Below are 17,198 nucleotides of genomic sequence, written 5' to 3' on the forward strand. Positions count from 1 at the left end.
ACCAGTGCCATTCAAAGTTAAAGCTGAGATTTTAAAACTGAGCCCCTTGTTTCTCACTACTGCAGTACTGCCTGCAAGACTCCTCCACAATAAACTTAGAAACAAGACAAGGAGAGGCAAGAGTATAGTTCCTAGTTTAAAATTCCTCTGCCTGTGTCCACTTGTGGAACAACCTTCTCGTTAATTTAACAATTTTTGTGCACATGGACACTTGTCAGAGAAATTTAAGTGAGTTGATATGATAAGCTATTTTGAAGCTGTTATGGCTTGTCATGTAAATATATAGGTTAAGTAGAGCCACAAGGCTGTAAGGGCTGGATACACAAAAGAAGTTAGATGCCTAAGTCCTAGTTTCAGGATGCATCACTGCAATGCATCAAATGCCACTGAACCTTCTGGGTGCCTAAACTCACTGGGCGCGTAAGCTTTCAGGGTAAAAGTTCCCTAGCTGCCTCTGGGCATGCACACTGCTGCCTCACTCTAGGTGTCCAGACGTCTATCTCTTGCTAAAACTCCAGAGCGGCTGATGAACCCGGAGTAAGCTAGGTGTTCAGCCACTTAAATCACGCCCAGGGCCTGATCCAGCAGGTGCGCTCAGAAGCTGCCTACCAGATCAACTCCCATTCAAAATCAAGCTGGAGGAGGAGATGGTGGTGCCGACCTTATAACTTTTAGTCCACAGATTAGAGCACTACCCTGGGATGGGAAACCCAAGTTCAATTCCCCCTCTTTGCCACAGGGAGAGAAAGGATGTTTCCCACTTCTTGAGAGAGTACTTGAACCACTGAACTATGGTTCACTCGCTCAAGCTCTCCTGTTGAAGCTGTTCTACTGTGGAAATTAAAGACAGGTTGGAGCAGTCCAACATTTAGATGCCACTGGCATTCACAAACCCCCACACAGCTCCAGTATCTCACACCTCCCAGATGGGTGCCCTAACCCCTGGACTACACAGTCACTCACACACTCTGTTTCTGTCCCAGTCACTCTTTAATTTTTTATTCACTGTGGTGTAGCATAAATGGGACAGAGCCCCACATCGGAATATCCCATAGTTCAGTGGTTAGACCACTTTCTTGAGAGCATGGAGATCCCCTGTTAAAGTCCTCCTCACCGTCTGGCATAGACAGGGGAATTAAGCCTGGGTCTCTCACATCCCAAGTAACAACTTGCTAAAAGCTATAAGGAGGGCACCACCATTCCCTCCTCTTCTTGCTAAAATGGCATGGGCACCTAACTCCAGGAGAGGGTTCACAGCTGAGATTCACAAGCAAAAACAGGCACTTTCCTACAGCATGGATGTAGGCACCTACATATGTGAGAGGTGTGGTGCTTAGCACTCAGGCTTTGTGAATTGCAGTGATTTTCTAGCCACCTAAATTTTAGGCATTATGATGCTAAGCTAGGGCGACCAGACAGCAAGTGTGAAAAAAATCAGGACGGGGTGGGGGGGGGGGGGTAATAGGAGCCTATAGAAGAAAAAGAACCAAAAATTGGGACTGTCCCTATAAAATCGGGACATATGGTCACCCTATGCTAAGCATCCCACCTAACTTTTTTGTGTCCCGCCCTCAGTGTGTACATTGTCCTTCAATGCAAGGGCTCGTGACCATTTGCTGTCTGTATGAATGAAGTGGAGGCTTTGGGAAAAGTTTGTGGTGTGTCACAAGATCGCTCAAGCTCATTGCTCCTTTGGAATAGAAAGCAGCACTGCAGAGCTGTCACCCACCCCGTTACCATCCATTAGATATTTGTATTAGGGCTGTCAAGTGATTAAAAACATTAACAATCATAGAATACCATTTATTTAAATATTTTTGGATGTTTTCTACATGTTGTGTTATCTGTCCATTTCAAACCCTTCATTTTAGGGACTTGGAATGCCAACTAGCACCAAAATTCTTTATCAAGTGTATTATCTCAGACTGAAATACTGTAAAGCTACACTATACAAGTTGGCACACTGTTTATACCTATGTAGATTAAAATGGTCTTTTCATTAATGGTTATTTAGTTCTACTGACTTGTAATTAGAGCTGATCATTTTTCAAGTATCTCCAACTCCTATGTCAAATTAATCTTTTAAAGTTTGAAGAACTAAACTAAAGTTACAAAGTAAATACCGTCGCTGATGGTGGAGCAATAAAACATAATACAAAGGCAGTCATAGGAAGAAGGCAGTACATTATGCCATGTATCAAGGGCAGAATTTGCCTCATACTACCCACTTTCTAGTTTGGATTGAGTATACGTACTTTACTGCACACCACCATCTTTCGAGATATCTTCATATTCAAGTATCTGTGTCTGTCTGTGTACAACACATTGTTTGCAATACAGTTTCCACCCGCTCTAACAGGACCATCATTAATCATTTCCAATGAACTAACTACTGGGATATTCAGTTTCTCAAGGAAAAACAAAAATACATTATTCAATGAGATCTCCTTTTAAACCAGGTCCAGATTACAAGGAGCTGGATGTTCATCTTCGGAGGATGGAGTCTGGATTTGGCTTCAGAATCCTTGGAGGAGATGAACCTGGACAACCTGTAAGTAGTTTCTTCATGGCTTTCTATTTTATAGTTTCAGTATCTTTGTAAGTGTCAGAAAAATATCACTTCGTACAGTGGTCATAAAGGAATGGAATTTTATAACTCCAAGTAAAAAGACTTTTTCCTGTTCATCCATTGAAAAAGACAGGTCTCTCAAATTGTCAGCATCTCCACTTAAAATATGTCATTGTGAATCATTTTGTATTAAGTTAGGAAGAGTGCACTCTCCAATCTTTTTTAGAGAACTGACTGCTATTTGGCCCTTTTAATTATTGACTTACAGAGAACTATTGGCTTCCCTGGAAGATCAAGTACTGAGTTTAACCAGTATATTTGCATCAAATCTTGTATGAGCATGTGTGAATGAATACCGTGCTGTACTAAAGTAAATCAATGTAGATACAAACTGTACACATATGGAATGTGTGGGATTAGAGAGTACTGCTAATTACCTCATTCATCTTTGGGAACACATGCACTACAGGTGAAATCTGGACACTGAAGCCAATGGGAGTTTTACCATTGACTTAATTGAGTCATGACTTCACTCATGTTTAAATCATGATTTGAGGACTTCAGTAACTCAGCCAGAGGTTATGGGTCTCTTATAGGCATGCGTGGGTGAAGTTCTGTGGCCTGTGATATGAAGGCAGGCAGACTGGATGATCACAGTGGTCCCTTCTGGCCTTAAAGTCTATAAAATAAATCCACTGTAGATTAAGTGCATTAATTATCTACTAGAAAACATCACAGCATTTCATATAGTGAAAAAACACTGAAGAGTTTATTAAAATATGTACCGTGGACACAGAATTGCTGCCTACATGATAAATTGCCATTATCTCATTCCTTTGACCACTTCACTTGCTCCCTGTGCACTAATCCACTTCCACCTCAATTTTTTCTAAATTCAGAATTTCTGAGCAGCTTCAAATAGATGCCTTTTCTAAATAAAAACAATAAAAAATATAAACCACCTAGAGAACGGTTTCCTTTTTTCTACCCCAATATGGAATTTCCCCCAAAATATTACCTGGTCTAAGGCCCAGGCCATTTCATTCTGCACCAGTGACCGGTTTAAGAACCAATAACTTGTGATGCATCAGGCATGGAAATGGGAGATTTATGCCACACATCCCCACCTTTCCAAAGGGGCATCCAGCATGTGCTTCTAGCCTTGCAAGGCCTCAAAACCTTAAATAATGACATAATTATTGGACTCATTGGCTTTACAGGTGGAGGAATCATAGAATCATAGGACTGGAAGGGACCTCAAGAGGTCTACTAGTCCAGTCCCTTGCACTCAATACACAAAACAGAACATACATACAATTTTAAAAATTCTCTAAAACCTTTTAATATCCTTTTTTGTAAAATGTGTGGCATATATTCAATATATGATTAGGTGGTGGGGCATATGATTTATTTTTAATGGAACTTATTTGGAGTGACCTGCATGACTCAGTCATAACTTTTTGCCACTCAAGACTGATGTAGCCATCCCAAACCTATATAGATAAAACGATATACCATAACCAACTATTTATTCTATGTTGCTTACATACAACAGTGACATCCTTCTTAGAAAAATCTAAATATAGTTTGATAGATTTACATGTCATTTATTCAAATCCATACAAAATAAAATAAGAGCCATTAAAATGTTAACACTTGTCCTGTGCTGGTATCTGAGAAACCAAAATTATTTACTATATTTCAAATAAGAAATAAGTGTATTATCACATTTACCACTATGCAGCAAGTATTGATAAGAACATAACAATGGCCATACTGGGTCAGATCAATGATCCATCTAGCCCATTATCCTGTTTTCCAATAGTGCCTGCTGCCAGATACTTCAGAGGGAATGAACAGAATAGGGCAATTAATGAGTGATCCATCCCCTGTCGTCCAGTTCCAGCTTCACAGGGTGACTGCACTTTGTGTGAAGAAATGAAATATTGATAAATGTGAGAAATATTGACATTTTAAGGGTGCCTTCTGTTTACTGAAATATATGCATCATATTCTAAAAGCAATACACCATATACTGATAAACACAGAGACCATATTTTGGCATAAAAACATTGGGGAGAAATTTTCAAAAAGCACCCTAGTGAATTGAAAGCCTAGATTCCATTTTCAAAAGCAATTTAGGAGCCTAAGTCTCATTGAAAGTCATTAGGACTTAGTCTTCTCAATGCCAAAGTTATTTTTGAAACAAGGCTTAGGAGCTTTTAAAAATTTTATCTATTACCTAGAGAAAGTGTCATCACTCAAACAATACTCAAAATCCATGCTGTCTAGGATGTTTGTCTTCTGTTTTCATCATACAAACTCAGCATTTGTGAAGAACCATTTCTGCATAATTTGCATTCATAATAAAACATATTTCAAATCTAATTTTTCTCTCCTTTGCTGTTCCCTTCTCCCCCATTCACAGCTCAACTGCACCCACCCATGCCTCTCACCTCTAAACAAGGAGAGGCACAGCTTATGTTTGTCCTGCAAACCCCCTCACTTCCCATGAAGCAAGCAGTGAGATACTTTGAAATGTTTTTTTTTTCAGCTTTCCTGCTGTGCGCTCAGGTAACATAGTACAAAACGAAAGCTTTAATTGCCTTTTGTCTTCGTGGTTTTGTTTCTAAAAAGGCGTATTGGATTCCTCAGCATAAGGAATTACGTTTCTGTAAAAAGCAAATTCCACATAAAGTTTTAAAAAGTGATGATGCGAACAGTTCAGTAGGACCATAACAGAGTTTGCTTCAGGGTGTATAATCCATTTGACACTAATATTTTGAAAGAACAGATAGGATTGGAGTACTCCACTTTGCTTGCTCATGAGCACAAAGACCCTTTAAAGTAGAGAGGAGGAGTTACATTTAGACACCTCTGCTAAATACCACTAGGTGTGGCTACACCAACTCCAATCAGTGTCAACTCCAGTCAACTCCCAAATGTCAGTATCCAAGATCATACCCCTATATGCATCTACCACATCTGCCAGTGACTAGCGAGGAGTTTAAGATATGCTTCTACTGCCAGTGAACTGTAACAGTTACACACTCCAGACACACATACCCCAAATTGTGCCTAACTTACTCTGGTGAACCATCGATGAATGTGGCCAGATATTCTGAAATTGGCCACCGCACTCAGAACCCTGCTGAAGGCACTAAGATATTTAGTACTGTTCCAGATAGGGAAAATATTTTGGATGCATTCATACAACTTGAACTCAGCATCATGGACCCATCAGTGAAGTGGATAATACTAAGCACTTTCCCTCTCCCGCTTCACTTTACATATATTATTTAATTAAACTGTACAAGGAACCTATGAAGTAGCCATTTACAGATGGGGAAAATGAGAGAGAAGTGAAATGATGTGCCAAAAAAAATAATCACAGCGGGACTTAGTTGGCAAAGCAGGAGTTAGGAGTTGCTGGCTCCTAATTTCATTCTCAGACCACTAGGTCAAAATACTGTTAATCTCAACAGGTCAACATTTGGGAGATTGTTTTAAAGTAAATTTTATTACTGTCAAGCAATAGCTGAAATTAATGGTTTTCTCTGTGATCCATCTCTTATCTCCGATAATTTTGTCAGACTGCCCCTGCAGACATTCCAGTCAGTCTCATTCTGAAAGAATGACACAAATGTCATTAAATGCTTGATATTTTTCAGTTTGTCTTCTGTTTGCAGAGTTTATGACTATTAAGGAAATTAAGTAGTCTTGAGGTGAGAGACACTAGATAAAACACACAAAGCAAAGAGAAGGAATACATTATTGATTTTCAACATAGCAAAAAGTTAATAGTGGGTCATCTCCAGGTTCTAAACTAGGATCCATGTTATTGCATATGGCTCCCATTATGTCAGAATGTGACTTTTTTTAAGCAACCCAAGCCCAGCATTCACTGCACGCAGGTGAAGCAGCGGACCTGTGCAGAGCCCCATTGACGTCAACAGCTGTAATGGCTGCCATCTTGGCTGACACACAAGGGACTGAACTAGGGATTTCTATAGCTAAAAGCCTGAGTTGCTACAGCTTGAGCTAAAGACCCCTCCCCACTCCCCGAAGCTGTGGCGAGTAAAAGAATCGTATCCTTCTGTGGATCATTCGTGGCAGAGGACTGTACACTGAGCGGTGGGTTAGATGGGCACAGTGAATTGCAGGATTGGAGCTTAAATGTATTAATGATCTGAAAGAGAGTGAATGAAGAGTAGCAAAATTTTCAGAAGAGACAACATTATTTAGCATAGTCAAGACTAGAAAAGACTGTTAGGAGCATGAGAGGAACTTTAAAAAGCTAGGTGGGCCACTGGAATGGCAGATGAAATACCACATTGACAAAAGCAAGGTAATGCACACTGGAAGAAATCATTTTCAGTACTTCTCATTCTAAACTAATGGTGGGATCATTGTGGACAGCTCAGCGAAAACCTCTGCTTACTGTGCAGCTGCCGTCAAGGTACTGTTCAGTGCTTTATCTGCATAGAATCAGATTTAAAGCAAATGAAATATATTCAGTATACAAACCCCATAAAAATCTGCCACGCTACAGTAAGTTCATACACATTTCTGTTTGAGGTAACTAGCTGCAAATCCTTACTCGGTAGAGACACAAAATCAAAATGTTTTGAGAATCCTTTGTGCGAATCTATCTCCGTGCGGCCTGGGGTTGCTTTTTGTTGTCCAGGAAAAGGAGCATAAATGTATATTTTATACCTGGGTTTTGCACAAAGTAGTATCCAAAGCGTTTGAGGTATATTCTTTCAGCCTTTTGAAGCACAGAATGGAGTATTTCAAAAGAAAATCTCTGGTAACTCTGCTTGGCACGACTTAAAGGGTATCTAAAAACATCAGGAAGAAGGAGAAAGCTGTGGCTTCCCCCCCTCCCCCTTACATTTTGGAAGCAAAAGATTGCACCAGGGGAAGGCCAGAGAGAGAGAGGAAAATTCTGCAAAGTTCCCCACATGAAGTTTCCTCTGAAAGCTCTTCCATTAGGTTTGCAGAGGTTTGCTTCCAGGCCCCTTCAGACATCTGTGTATCCATCAGAGGCCAAGACCACCCATATAGACACATACATCCTATGCCTCTGCACCATCTTCTGCCCCTTGCAGCTGTTCTTCATGTTTACAAGTTCCCTTGCTGGCTTCTCTCCCTTATTACCTAAAGAGGGCACTGCTCAAGAGTTAATACAGCCTCAGGCTGTGTTAACTCTTAAGCAGATACCTCACATGGCTACTTTTCCATCTGAACACATCATTCTTTGTTTACCAAAAACCTAGACGAAAGAAAGGAAAATCAGGAAATAACTTTGTGAATAATTTAAACATACAAATCTTTTCAGGGAATTCAGGTTTTGTTTGATTTAACCTTGATTTTTATCCCAAATATGTCATGGAAAAAAATATATGTCTGGAAAAATTCATTAGAAACCTTTAATGTTCCTTTTTACTGGGTTTATCTGTCTAAAACAAGTTGATTTTAAATGTACATTTGAGCATGTCCTCCATCTAAAAACTCCATCTGCACAGAAAAAATTGACATTTGTCCTCTTCTTCTCTTTTTGCCAATCAGTTACTCCTTAACTGTTTTTTATCAGCAGAAATGCCTGATACAGCAACTTTCTTACCAAAGGATCCCAAAGTAGTTTGCTAACTAGGGATCATTTCAACTCACTACTGAAATTCAGGTAAACACCTTTGAGATTAAATATATCAAACTATTTTATAGAACACAGCAGTCAGGGAACATAGGTGGACAGAATATGGATTCACAGATTAGATGGCCCAAAGCAGCCATTATGTTCATCTAGTCCAGTGGTCCCCAACCTTTCAGTGTGGCGGGCGCCGGACGACTAGCTGCCGAAGAGCGCAGCCGCCGGACAAGCAGCTGCCGAAATGCCGCCGAGAAGCAGTGTCATCAAGAGGCATCGCCACCAAAATGCTGCCGAGAAGCGCCAACGCCAAGAAGCGTCACCGCCAAGAAGCAGCTTCATGAAGAGGCGTCGCCGCCGAAATGCCTCCGAGAAGCAGTGGCATTTCGGCAGCAATGCTTCTTGACGTTGCCGCTTCTCGGTGGTATTTCGGCGGCTGCTTGTCCAGCGGCCGCGCTCCTAGGTGGCGGGGCGCTCCCTTGTCAGTGGGTGGGCGCACATAGATGCCCTGGCGGGCGCCATGGCGCCCACGGGCACCACGTTGGGGACCACTGATCTAGTCTGACTTCCTGCATAACACAGATCATAGAACTTCACCCAGTAATTCCTGCATCAAACCCAATAGCTTGTTGTCAAACTAGAGTAGCTCTCTTAGGTCTTGTTTACGCTACTGCTGTAAATCGATCTAAGTTACGCTACTTCAGTTATGTGACTGAAGTTGACGTAGCTAGATCCACTTACCGCAGTGGATAAACTAAACCGCACTGTGTCGACAGGAGATGCTCTCCCACTGACTTCCCTTACTCTTCTTGGGGAGGTGGAGTACAGGAGTCGACAGGAGAGCGCTCTGCCATCGACTTAGCGGGTCTTCACCAGACCTGCTAAATCATCACCACTGTATCGATCACAGCAATGCCAATATAGCCGTAAGTATAGACAAGCCCTTAGACATACAATCTTGATTTAAAGATTTAAAGTGTAGTTGGCCAATGTTGCAGTAATGCTAGAATTCTCAGGTTTATTACCCCATCTCTTGTGGAAAACAGAATGGCATCTTTAAATGATCCTGAGTGATCAGGGTTTTGGTCTCTCATTTAAAGAGCATTAGCACAGTGCCACCCAATGCCTTGTGGGAGCATTAATTAAATTTTAACTGAAAGGGAAAAAATGCTACCCAGTGAACCACCTGCAACACCCTGAATATATTTAACATTCCCATTTGTTTCACTATCTAGATTCTGATTGGAGCAGTAATTGCAATGGGCTCTGCAGACAGAGATGGTCGTCTACATCCTGGTGATGAGTTGGTGTATGTAGATGGGATCCCAGTGGCTGGCAAAACCCACCGATATGTGATTGATCTCATGCATAATGCAGCCCGAAATGGGCAAGTGAATCTTACTGTGAGAAGAAAGGTGCTATCTATAGGTATGTTAAAAAAAAAGGGAAATGTGGACAAACTAACCAAGGGCTGTCAATAAAGGGGGCGGTAATTTAGGTAATGCTTTTTTTAAAAAGAAAAAGTTTGAACAAAAACTAACTTTATTATTTTTTTATTATTTAAAGAATTAAGACTTGGAAAACATTTGTCCTTCAACATTCCCTGGCAGTGTTTGTGAGGCAAACATTCCAGTGTTGTGCTTGTTTCCTAGAGAACCAGGAAGTAACAGTGACAATCCTGCTGTGATGATCATGAGTGACTCTGTGTTTGTTCCATACTGTGTTCTCCTGTATTGTCCCTACTTGTGCCATTTTAGGACAAAGGGTGCTCGTATTGCTCATCTGAGTGATCTCATTGAAGTCATTGGTGTGAGTAAAGCAAGCAGGAAAAGGCTTGCAGATTATAAGCTCTTTAGGGCAGGAATTCCTTCCGTTGCTTTGACATGTTCTGAGCCCAGTCCTGCTGCCATTGAAGTTAATGGGAGTTTTGCCACTGACTTCAAAGGAAGCCATCTCAAGTCTTTTAGTGCTATATAAATAATGACTAGAAACAGGGCAATCTGGTTTCCCTTTCCAAGCAGAAAGTGCAGAAGATAAACGAACAGAATGAATAGTGTAAAGCAAATTAGAGAGACAAGATGGGTGAGGTAATACCTTTTATTTGACCAACTTCTGTTGGTGAGAGAGATGAGCTTTCGAGATACACAGAGCTCGTCTTCAGGTCTAGGAAAGGTACTAATGGTCTACACTGGGGGGGGGGATCGATCTAAGATACGCAACTTCAGCTACGAGAATAGCGTAGCTGAAATCGACATATCTTAGATCGGTTTACCTCGGGTCCTCACGGCGCGGGATCGACGGCTGCGGCTCCCCCGTCGACTCCGCTTCCGCCTCTCGCGCTGGTGGAGTTCCGGAGTCGATGGGGAGCGGGGATCAAGGATCGTTCGGGGATCGATTTATCACGTCTAGACAAGACGCGATAAATCAATCCCCGATAGATCGATTACTACCCGCCGATCCGGCGAGTAGTGAAGACTTACCCTAAGAGAGTATCTCAAAAGCTTGTCTCTCTCACCAACAGAAGTTAGTCCAATAAAAGATATTATTTATTTTTATTTTTTTATTTATTTTACCTCCCGCACTTTGTCTTTGTAATATCCTGGGACTGACACAGCTACAACAACACTGCATAGAGCAAATGAAACATTTTAAATTATTTCAGTCTTGACCATCTAAGGCAGGGGTGCCCAACCTGTGGCTTAGGAGCCACATGCGACTCTTCAGAAGTTAATATGAGGCTCCTTCTATAGGCACCGACTCCGGGGCTGGAGCTACAGGCACCAACTTTCCAATGTGCCAGGGGGTGTCCATTGCTCAACCCCTGGCTCTGCCACAGGCCGTGCCCCCACTCCACCCCTTCTCGCCCCCTCCCCTGAGCCTGCCGTGCCCTCGCTCCTTCACCTCCCCCCCAGAGCCTCCCGCACACCACAAAACTGTTGATCAGGAGGTGCAGGGAATGAGGGGGAGGCGCTGATCGGAGGGGCTGCCGGTGGGTGGGAGGCACTGGGAGCAGGGGGTGGGAGCTCATGGGGGGCTGCTGACATATTACTGTGGCTCTTTGGCAATGTACATTGGTAAATTCTGGTTCCTTCTCAGGCTCAGGTTGGCCCCCCATGATCTAAGGAGTTATTGATAACACAGAGGAGACTTTTTCTAAATATCTCTTGGCAGCATCTATTTAACAAGAGTTTTTAATGAGCCTATCTGTTTTCATTCAGTTAAACTCTTTGCTCATGTGAATGAAGTTTAATAATCTAATATAACCCTTAGAACAGGCTCATCATTAGGGCACTTTAATGAGGGATCAGAAATTAGTAAACATGTCATCGGCCCTTTCTGTCTTCTCCCTCTCCATCCACCAAGAGCCCTTCCTCTTTCCCTGCTCTATCTCCTTAGCCTTTGCCTTCCCCTCCCCGCCCACCCCAGCAAGTCAGCAACCTCATGTTCCTAACCCACTTATTGTTGTTCGTAGTCCCCATTTCCCATCTCTGGCACGCTGTCAGGTCACTGTCAATCTTCCCTATCTTGGGACTGACTTTCTTCTGTTAATGACTCTAGAATCCTGCAGCCAGAAATCTTCCCTCCAACCTGGCTCAACGCCCCCTAGGAGCTCCCCAAACCCTAGGAAAATGGCCAGTTACCAAGGTAAAATATTGAACACGTGGGGATTCATTAGTTTCCTAAGGGTTAATAGATTTTATCAGCCTGTATGGAAACTGGACTGTGGGCAAGAATAATAATTACAGGAGTTAGTACAGACAGCGTAGTTATCATCCTTTGGTGGCTGCTTGCCTTACATTATGTAAGGAACTTTTAAGAGTTTCTATTAGTCACCTAGGACTCCTGACACGGAAATTGAATCAAGCTAGTAAAACATCCTGAATTATTCTTTAGCCTTGATAGTGACACACTGAGAAATATAATGTATGATTCATTGTTTAACTGCTTATGAAGCTGTACAAGTGTTTAGATTAATGTGATGTATTGAATGTTGTCTTTAAACAAAAATGTAGCATTATTTACATGAACTGAAAAATACAAAATCAGTACAAAGGTACTGGCATACATCCTCACCTAAAGCTGATAGGGTTAAAATGAAGTTCTCAGTTCTGAGCATGTGCAATATGGAGAACTTGGGGTTTCCTTATATTGCTGTTAAAAATTTTTTACAGCAAATACTAGATTTGCAGAAACATTTTTCCTGCAATTTTTACTAGTCTTGCAGTTTTGTTATTCTTTATTTTCTTATTGATGCAAACATTAAGGTCATGATCCTGCATGTTATAACATGCAGGAATAATAGTCTACCCACATGTAACTTGTAGAATTAGAACCTAATTTACTGTATATCCAATTTCAAGTTAGTGTGATTTTTCTATTCTTTTTTCTATGCAATGGATCAGATTCTCATCTAAATTAAACTAATGCAATTTCATTATTGTCAAGAGTGTTATACCAGCTTGACTGAGAGGAGAATATGCCCTAACTTTCCATAGTGAAAATATTCTTTATATAAGCAACAGTCAGAAATGTGCAGGTAAAATGTAAAGAAAACTAAATTTTGCAAAAGAAAACCATAGAAAGAAATCATTCTTTTTTTTAAAAAAAAAAGGTGGACCCTTACATAACAAAGGAAAGGTTAATTTTGGATGTGGTATTTTAAAATATTGACATTTACACATATGTTTGTACTTTCTTGGGTTGATCTGTTCATGTCCTGACTGTGAATGACTTTGGGGTTGTGGAAATCAGGCATAGAAGTGATTAGCAAGCTTGCCCTCCTCTACAAAAACAAAAAAGAAAAGGACAGTAAAGAGTGAAAAAAGAACAAGCCTTAGGCAATATTGGGTGAATAAACGTATCAAACACAGAGGAAAGGCCTTAGGAAGAAAAGACATCTTCAGATGGTCCCAATACACACACTCTCAAGCTACAGAGTCAAGACTAGGGCTGGGTTCAGGTTTCAAACAGAGCCCAGCAGTTTGGTTCACAGGTTTTAGAAAAATGCTAGCCTCCAAGGGGAACCCCTCACCTCCAAGTTTCAAGGCCATCACACACCCTTGCTTCCTTCTATGTTTTCAAGGATTTTGCTAGGAGGTGCGATAGAAATGAGGTTAACCCGCTTCTGAAATGGGCAGACAACCTCAGCCCATCCGCACAAACCATTTGCTAGCATGGGCTGGGGTTAGGAAATGTCATCCAAATGGGCTTGAGATTTGATGTGACTATTTTGCACAGCTCTGTCTCAGAATCTTAGATGTCCTCTTTCTCAAGAACTGAGGTAAAGAATTACCAAACTTGAGCTCCTGAAACCTGCTTGGTTATAAAAAAGTGATGTTTCAGAGGAAATAGAAATTAAAATGCCATTTCTTTGCAGGCAGAGCAAGCAAAAAAAAATTCTGATGAATATGTTTCAGAATAAAGAGAAGAAAATCGAATAGCCATCTAAAATTTGCTCTTCCTCCGTTTTTATACTTTTTGTGTAGTTAATGGGAATCTCTGGCATTCATTTATAACAAAGCCTGCTCCTGATAATGCAGGGCGGTAAGATCATTTTCTTTTTGTTGCAGCCATACTGACATACACAGTATACATATACAGAGTCAACCTCCTAAAACATGACAGCCAGAAAATGTGATCTCTCTTGTCTTTGACTATGGCATTTAGTTGCAGATTGGGTCCAATAACTCTTGGAGATTGGTATTCTAATGTAGTGGCACAATAATTGTTTGGTTTTCTTCCTCATTACTCTCCCTAATCACTCTATTTCAAAGTTGCACAAGGACTGTTAAAGGACACACTTACCTGCCTGAGAAAATAACAGCTTGTCCTTGGATCCTAATTTTATTCAGAAAATAGATTTCAGACTTGGAAGTTTTAACTTGTAAACTCTCTTGGGGGGGGGAGGAGATGTGAAGCTTGTCAGATATTTTGTAGTATGACTGCACCACTATTACTGCTAGGGACAGAAAACATCCATTGTATATTTATCTGAAACTACTATATTTAAACTGTGAAAGGTATTATTCATCTGAAACAAAAGGTCTGCAATGAATACAGGTACATTTTTTTCCATGTACAAGTGTCACTTAATTATTTACAGTTACTGACTGCCAGCAATGTTTGTATGAGGAAGTGCTTAATCACGCAAAATTTTTCTTCCTCTCTGCTTTTACAAACTATAAAGCCATAGCTGAAAGGTTAATGGACTTCATTTGCACTTTTGATCCTTTTAACTCTGCATGTAAGAGCATCTTTAAAACTTCTAAATGAGCATTGTAACTATGGAGGCAGCAACAGAATAATTAGTTATGATTATTTTTCATTGTATTGCTCCTCCATTCCATAAACATCTTTTGAGTATGCTAATCAGTTTATAAGAGGAAAATTATAAAGCTAATCCAAATTACTCTGTTTTAGCTGCCTGCTTAAATTCTTTTAATCCGAAGACAAAATAATTTAGTATTGGATTAGACAGCCAATTTTTCCCCTAGATGACAGATCAGCTAATTGAATAGTTCTTATTTACTTTCTTTGCTGTACAGCTTTGTATTGTTTCTTACAACAGATTCCTCTCTTCTCTGTGGAGCAGAATAGGAGTTTGTGTTTATGTTTGCTTTATCTGATTTCCCTTGAATACTTTGCATAATCAGGTAGATTCCAGTTCTTTCACATCTGTTATGTTTCCTTTCTTTAGTATAAACAGTCAGTTGTATTCATGTTGCATTAGCAAAGGTACAGTAACTGATAAAGTCACTAAACAAGTTAAACTGTAATACTTATATGATTTATATTTTAGGAGACCCTTGCCCAGAAAATGGCAGAAGTCCAGGTTCAGTGTCTACACACCACAGTTCTCCTAGAAGTGACTATGCTGCTTATGCTAACAGTAATCATGCTGCATCTAGTAGTAATGCTACACCACCAGAGGGCTTTACTTCACACAGCTTACAAACCAGTGACGTTGTCATCCACCGGAAAGAGAATGAAGGGTTTGGCTTTGTTATCATCAGCTCTTTGAACAGGCCTGAATCTGGATCTACAATAAGTAAGTAAAGTCCTACCTACCACCTCTTGTTTCTTCAAGTTTGCATGTAGTGAAAAAATCGGACACCTAATCCCATATATGTTCGTCATTTGTCTGGCAGCACAGCCTGAAGTTCTAGGGCTTGTCTTCACTACCTCGCTACCTAGGCGCAGCTGCATCGATGGAGCTCCACCAATGTAGCATGTCTGGTGAAGCCGCGGTATGTCGACAGGAGACTGCTTTCCCGTCAACATAATTACTCCGCCTCAGCGAGAGGCGTAGGCTACGTCAGAGGGAGAGCATGTCCTGCTGACATAGCATGGTGTAGACACCGTTTTAAGTCCATGTAACTTACGTCACTCAGGGGGCTGCTTTTCTCACACCCGTAAGCTACGTAAGTTATATCAACTTAAGAGGTAGTGTAGACAAACCCTAAGAGACACTCAAAGTTGCTTCCCTGGGGAACAGTCTCCCTGCCGTGTTATGCATAGGAAGAAAGGTTATTCCGTCCTTTGGGGTTAAGAGTCATAGAAATGTAGGGATGGAAAGGACCTTGAGAAGACACCAAGTCCAGCCCTCTGCCCTGAGGCAGGACCAAGCATACCTAGACCATCCCTGACAGGTGTTTGCCAACCTGTTCTTAAAAATTTCCAATGATGGTGATTCCTCACCCTCCCTTGGAAACCTATTCCAGAACTTAAACCTAAATCTCCTTTACTGCAGATTAAGCCCATTACTTCCTGTCCTGCCTTCAGTGGACATGGAGAACAACTTTGTCTCAAACACTCACTTATCTGCCCAACTAATAGGATTCAAAGAGCTCTATCCCTCCCAGGGCCACCCTGCAAGGATACCTCTTATTAATATAAAAGCTAACTATTATGGGACAGATTCTTATCAAATGTCAATTACCATAGATCCAGAGTTATACCAATTCACTCCATCTGAGAATCTGGCCCTATTGTTATTAATACAATGTAGCGTCGTAGAGTTATAACGACAACATTTATTAATGCTAGATACAAAGCATAGGACACATGCAATAAAATGGACTCTTCACATACACTTTACTGAACCTGCTTAATAGGACATTGCTCAAGCTACTGGAATGCTTTGTGGTGGAGAGAGATAAGGAGGGGCTGATTTCTGTAATCAATGGGACTACTCAGTGTGAAAAGGGTGGCAGAATCAGACCATTAGTGATCATAGCTCAACTTCTGCCTCCAACTTCTGTGGTGGTGACTTAACATTATGCCCTTGTATGCCAAAAGCCCCTGGCAGGGTCTCACTTTCCTAGGTGATCAGCACCTGTAGCTTCCACGGAGTTCAAGTGAAGTTGTGGATTCTCAATACTTCTAAAAATCAAGCCCCATGAGAATATTTGCTACCTAGTTTGCGGGTTGCAGACTAAACTGAGCCCTTTCCCTGTGTCCAAAAAGACCATTTGAACTGCTTTTTCCCCCACTTGCCAAAACTGTTTTCTGAGGAAATTAATGACAGTTCCCCATTTTTGAGCCCTTCCAATGTATTTATCTGTTTCAATCTGATAAAATAAATGCAAGTAAAAAAAGTACTGGGAAGAGTCCTATAATCTCACAATGGAAAGTGATTGTGCAAAGTCTATTCACAACATTTCATGGTCAAGCATTTATAACATTCTTCATACTATCTCAAATGAACTTTTTTGTTAAATTCAGTAGGATCCTCAAAATTAATACTGTAACAAAACAATAGCCAGTCAGCCAGGTATGACTCCATAATTATCACTTTGCTGTACATCATGGCTAACAGGAACTTCATGGTGGCAGATGGGAAAAAACAATACTCCTGTTCCAAAACCCAGGTCACTAGTCACTGGAGTTAATGGAAAATTTCCTGTAGGTAATAGGATGTATGACCCACAGTAGAGTGGTCGTGATTCTCTCCAGTAGAGGGCACTAATATGCATATAT

At 41.0% G+C, this 17,198-nt stretch overlaps 1 protein-coding gene across 1 annotated transcript in view; it reads left to right on the top strand.

Annotated features, from left to right (window-relative positions):
• The window catches only part of MAGI2 (membrane associated guanylate kinase, WW and PDZ domain containing 2), a 1,116,794-nt gene that overhangs the window by 1,035,740 nt on the left and 63,856 nt on the right, over positions 1-17,198 (top strand). The window contains exons 14-16 of the mRNA XM_065403425.1: positions 2,460-2,551; positions 9,455-9,647; positions 15,019-15,267. Of these exons, the coding sequence (XP_065259497.1) occupies positions 2,460-2,551; positions 9,455-9,647; positions 15,019-15,267 (534 nt within the window). The remainder of the gene's footprint in view (positions 1-2,459; positions 2,552-9,454; positions 9,648-15,018; positions 15,268-17,198) is intronic.

Source organism: Emys orbicularis, chromosome 1 (assembly GCF_028017835.1).
Source record: "Emys orbicularis isolate rEmyOrb1 chromosome 1, rEmyOrb1.hap1, whole genome shotgun sequence".
NCBI lineage: Eukaryota > Metazoa > Chordata > Testudines > Emydidae > Emys > Emys orbicularis.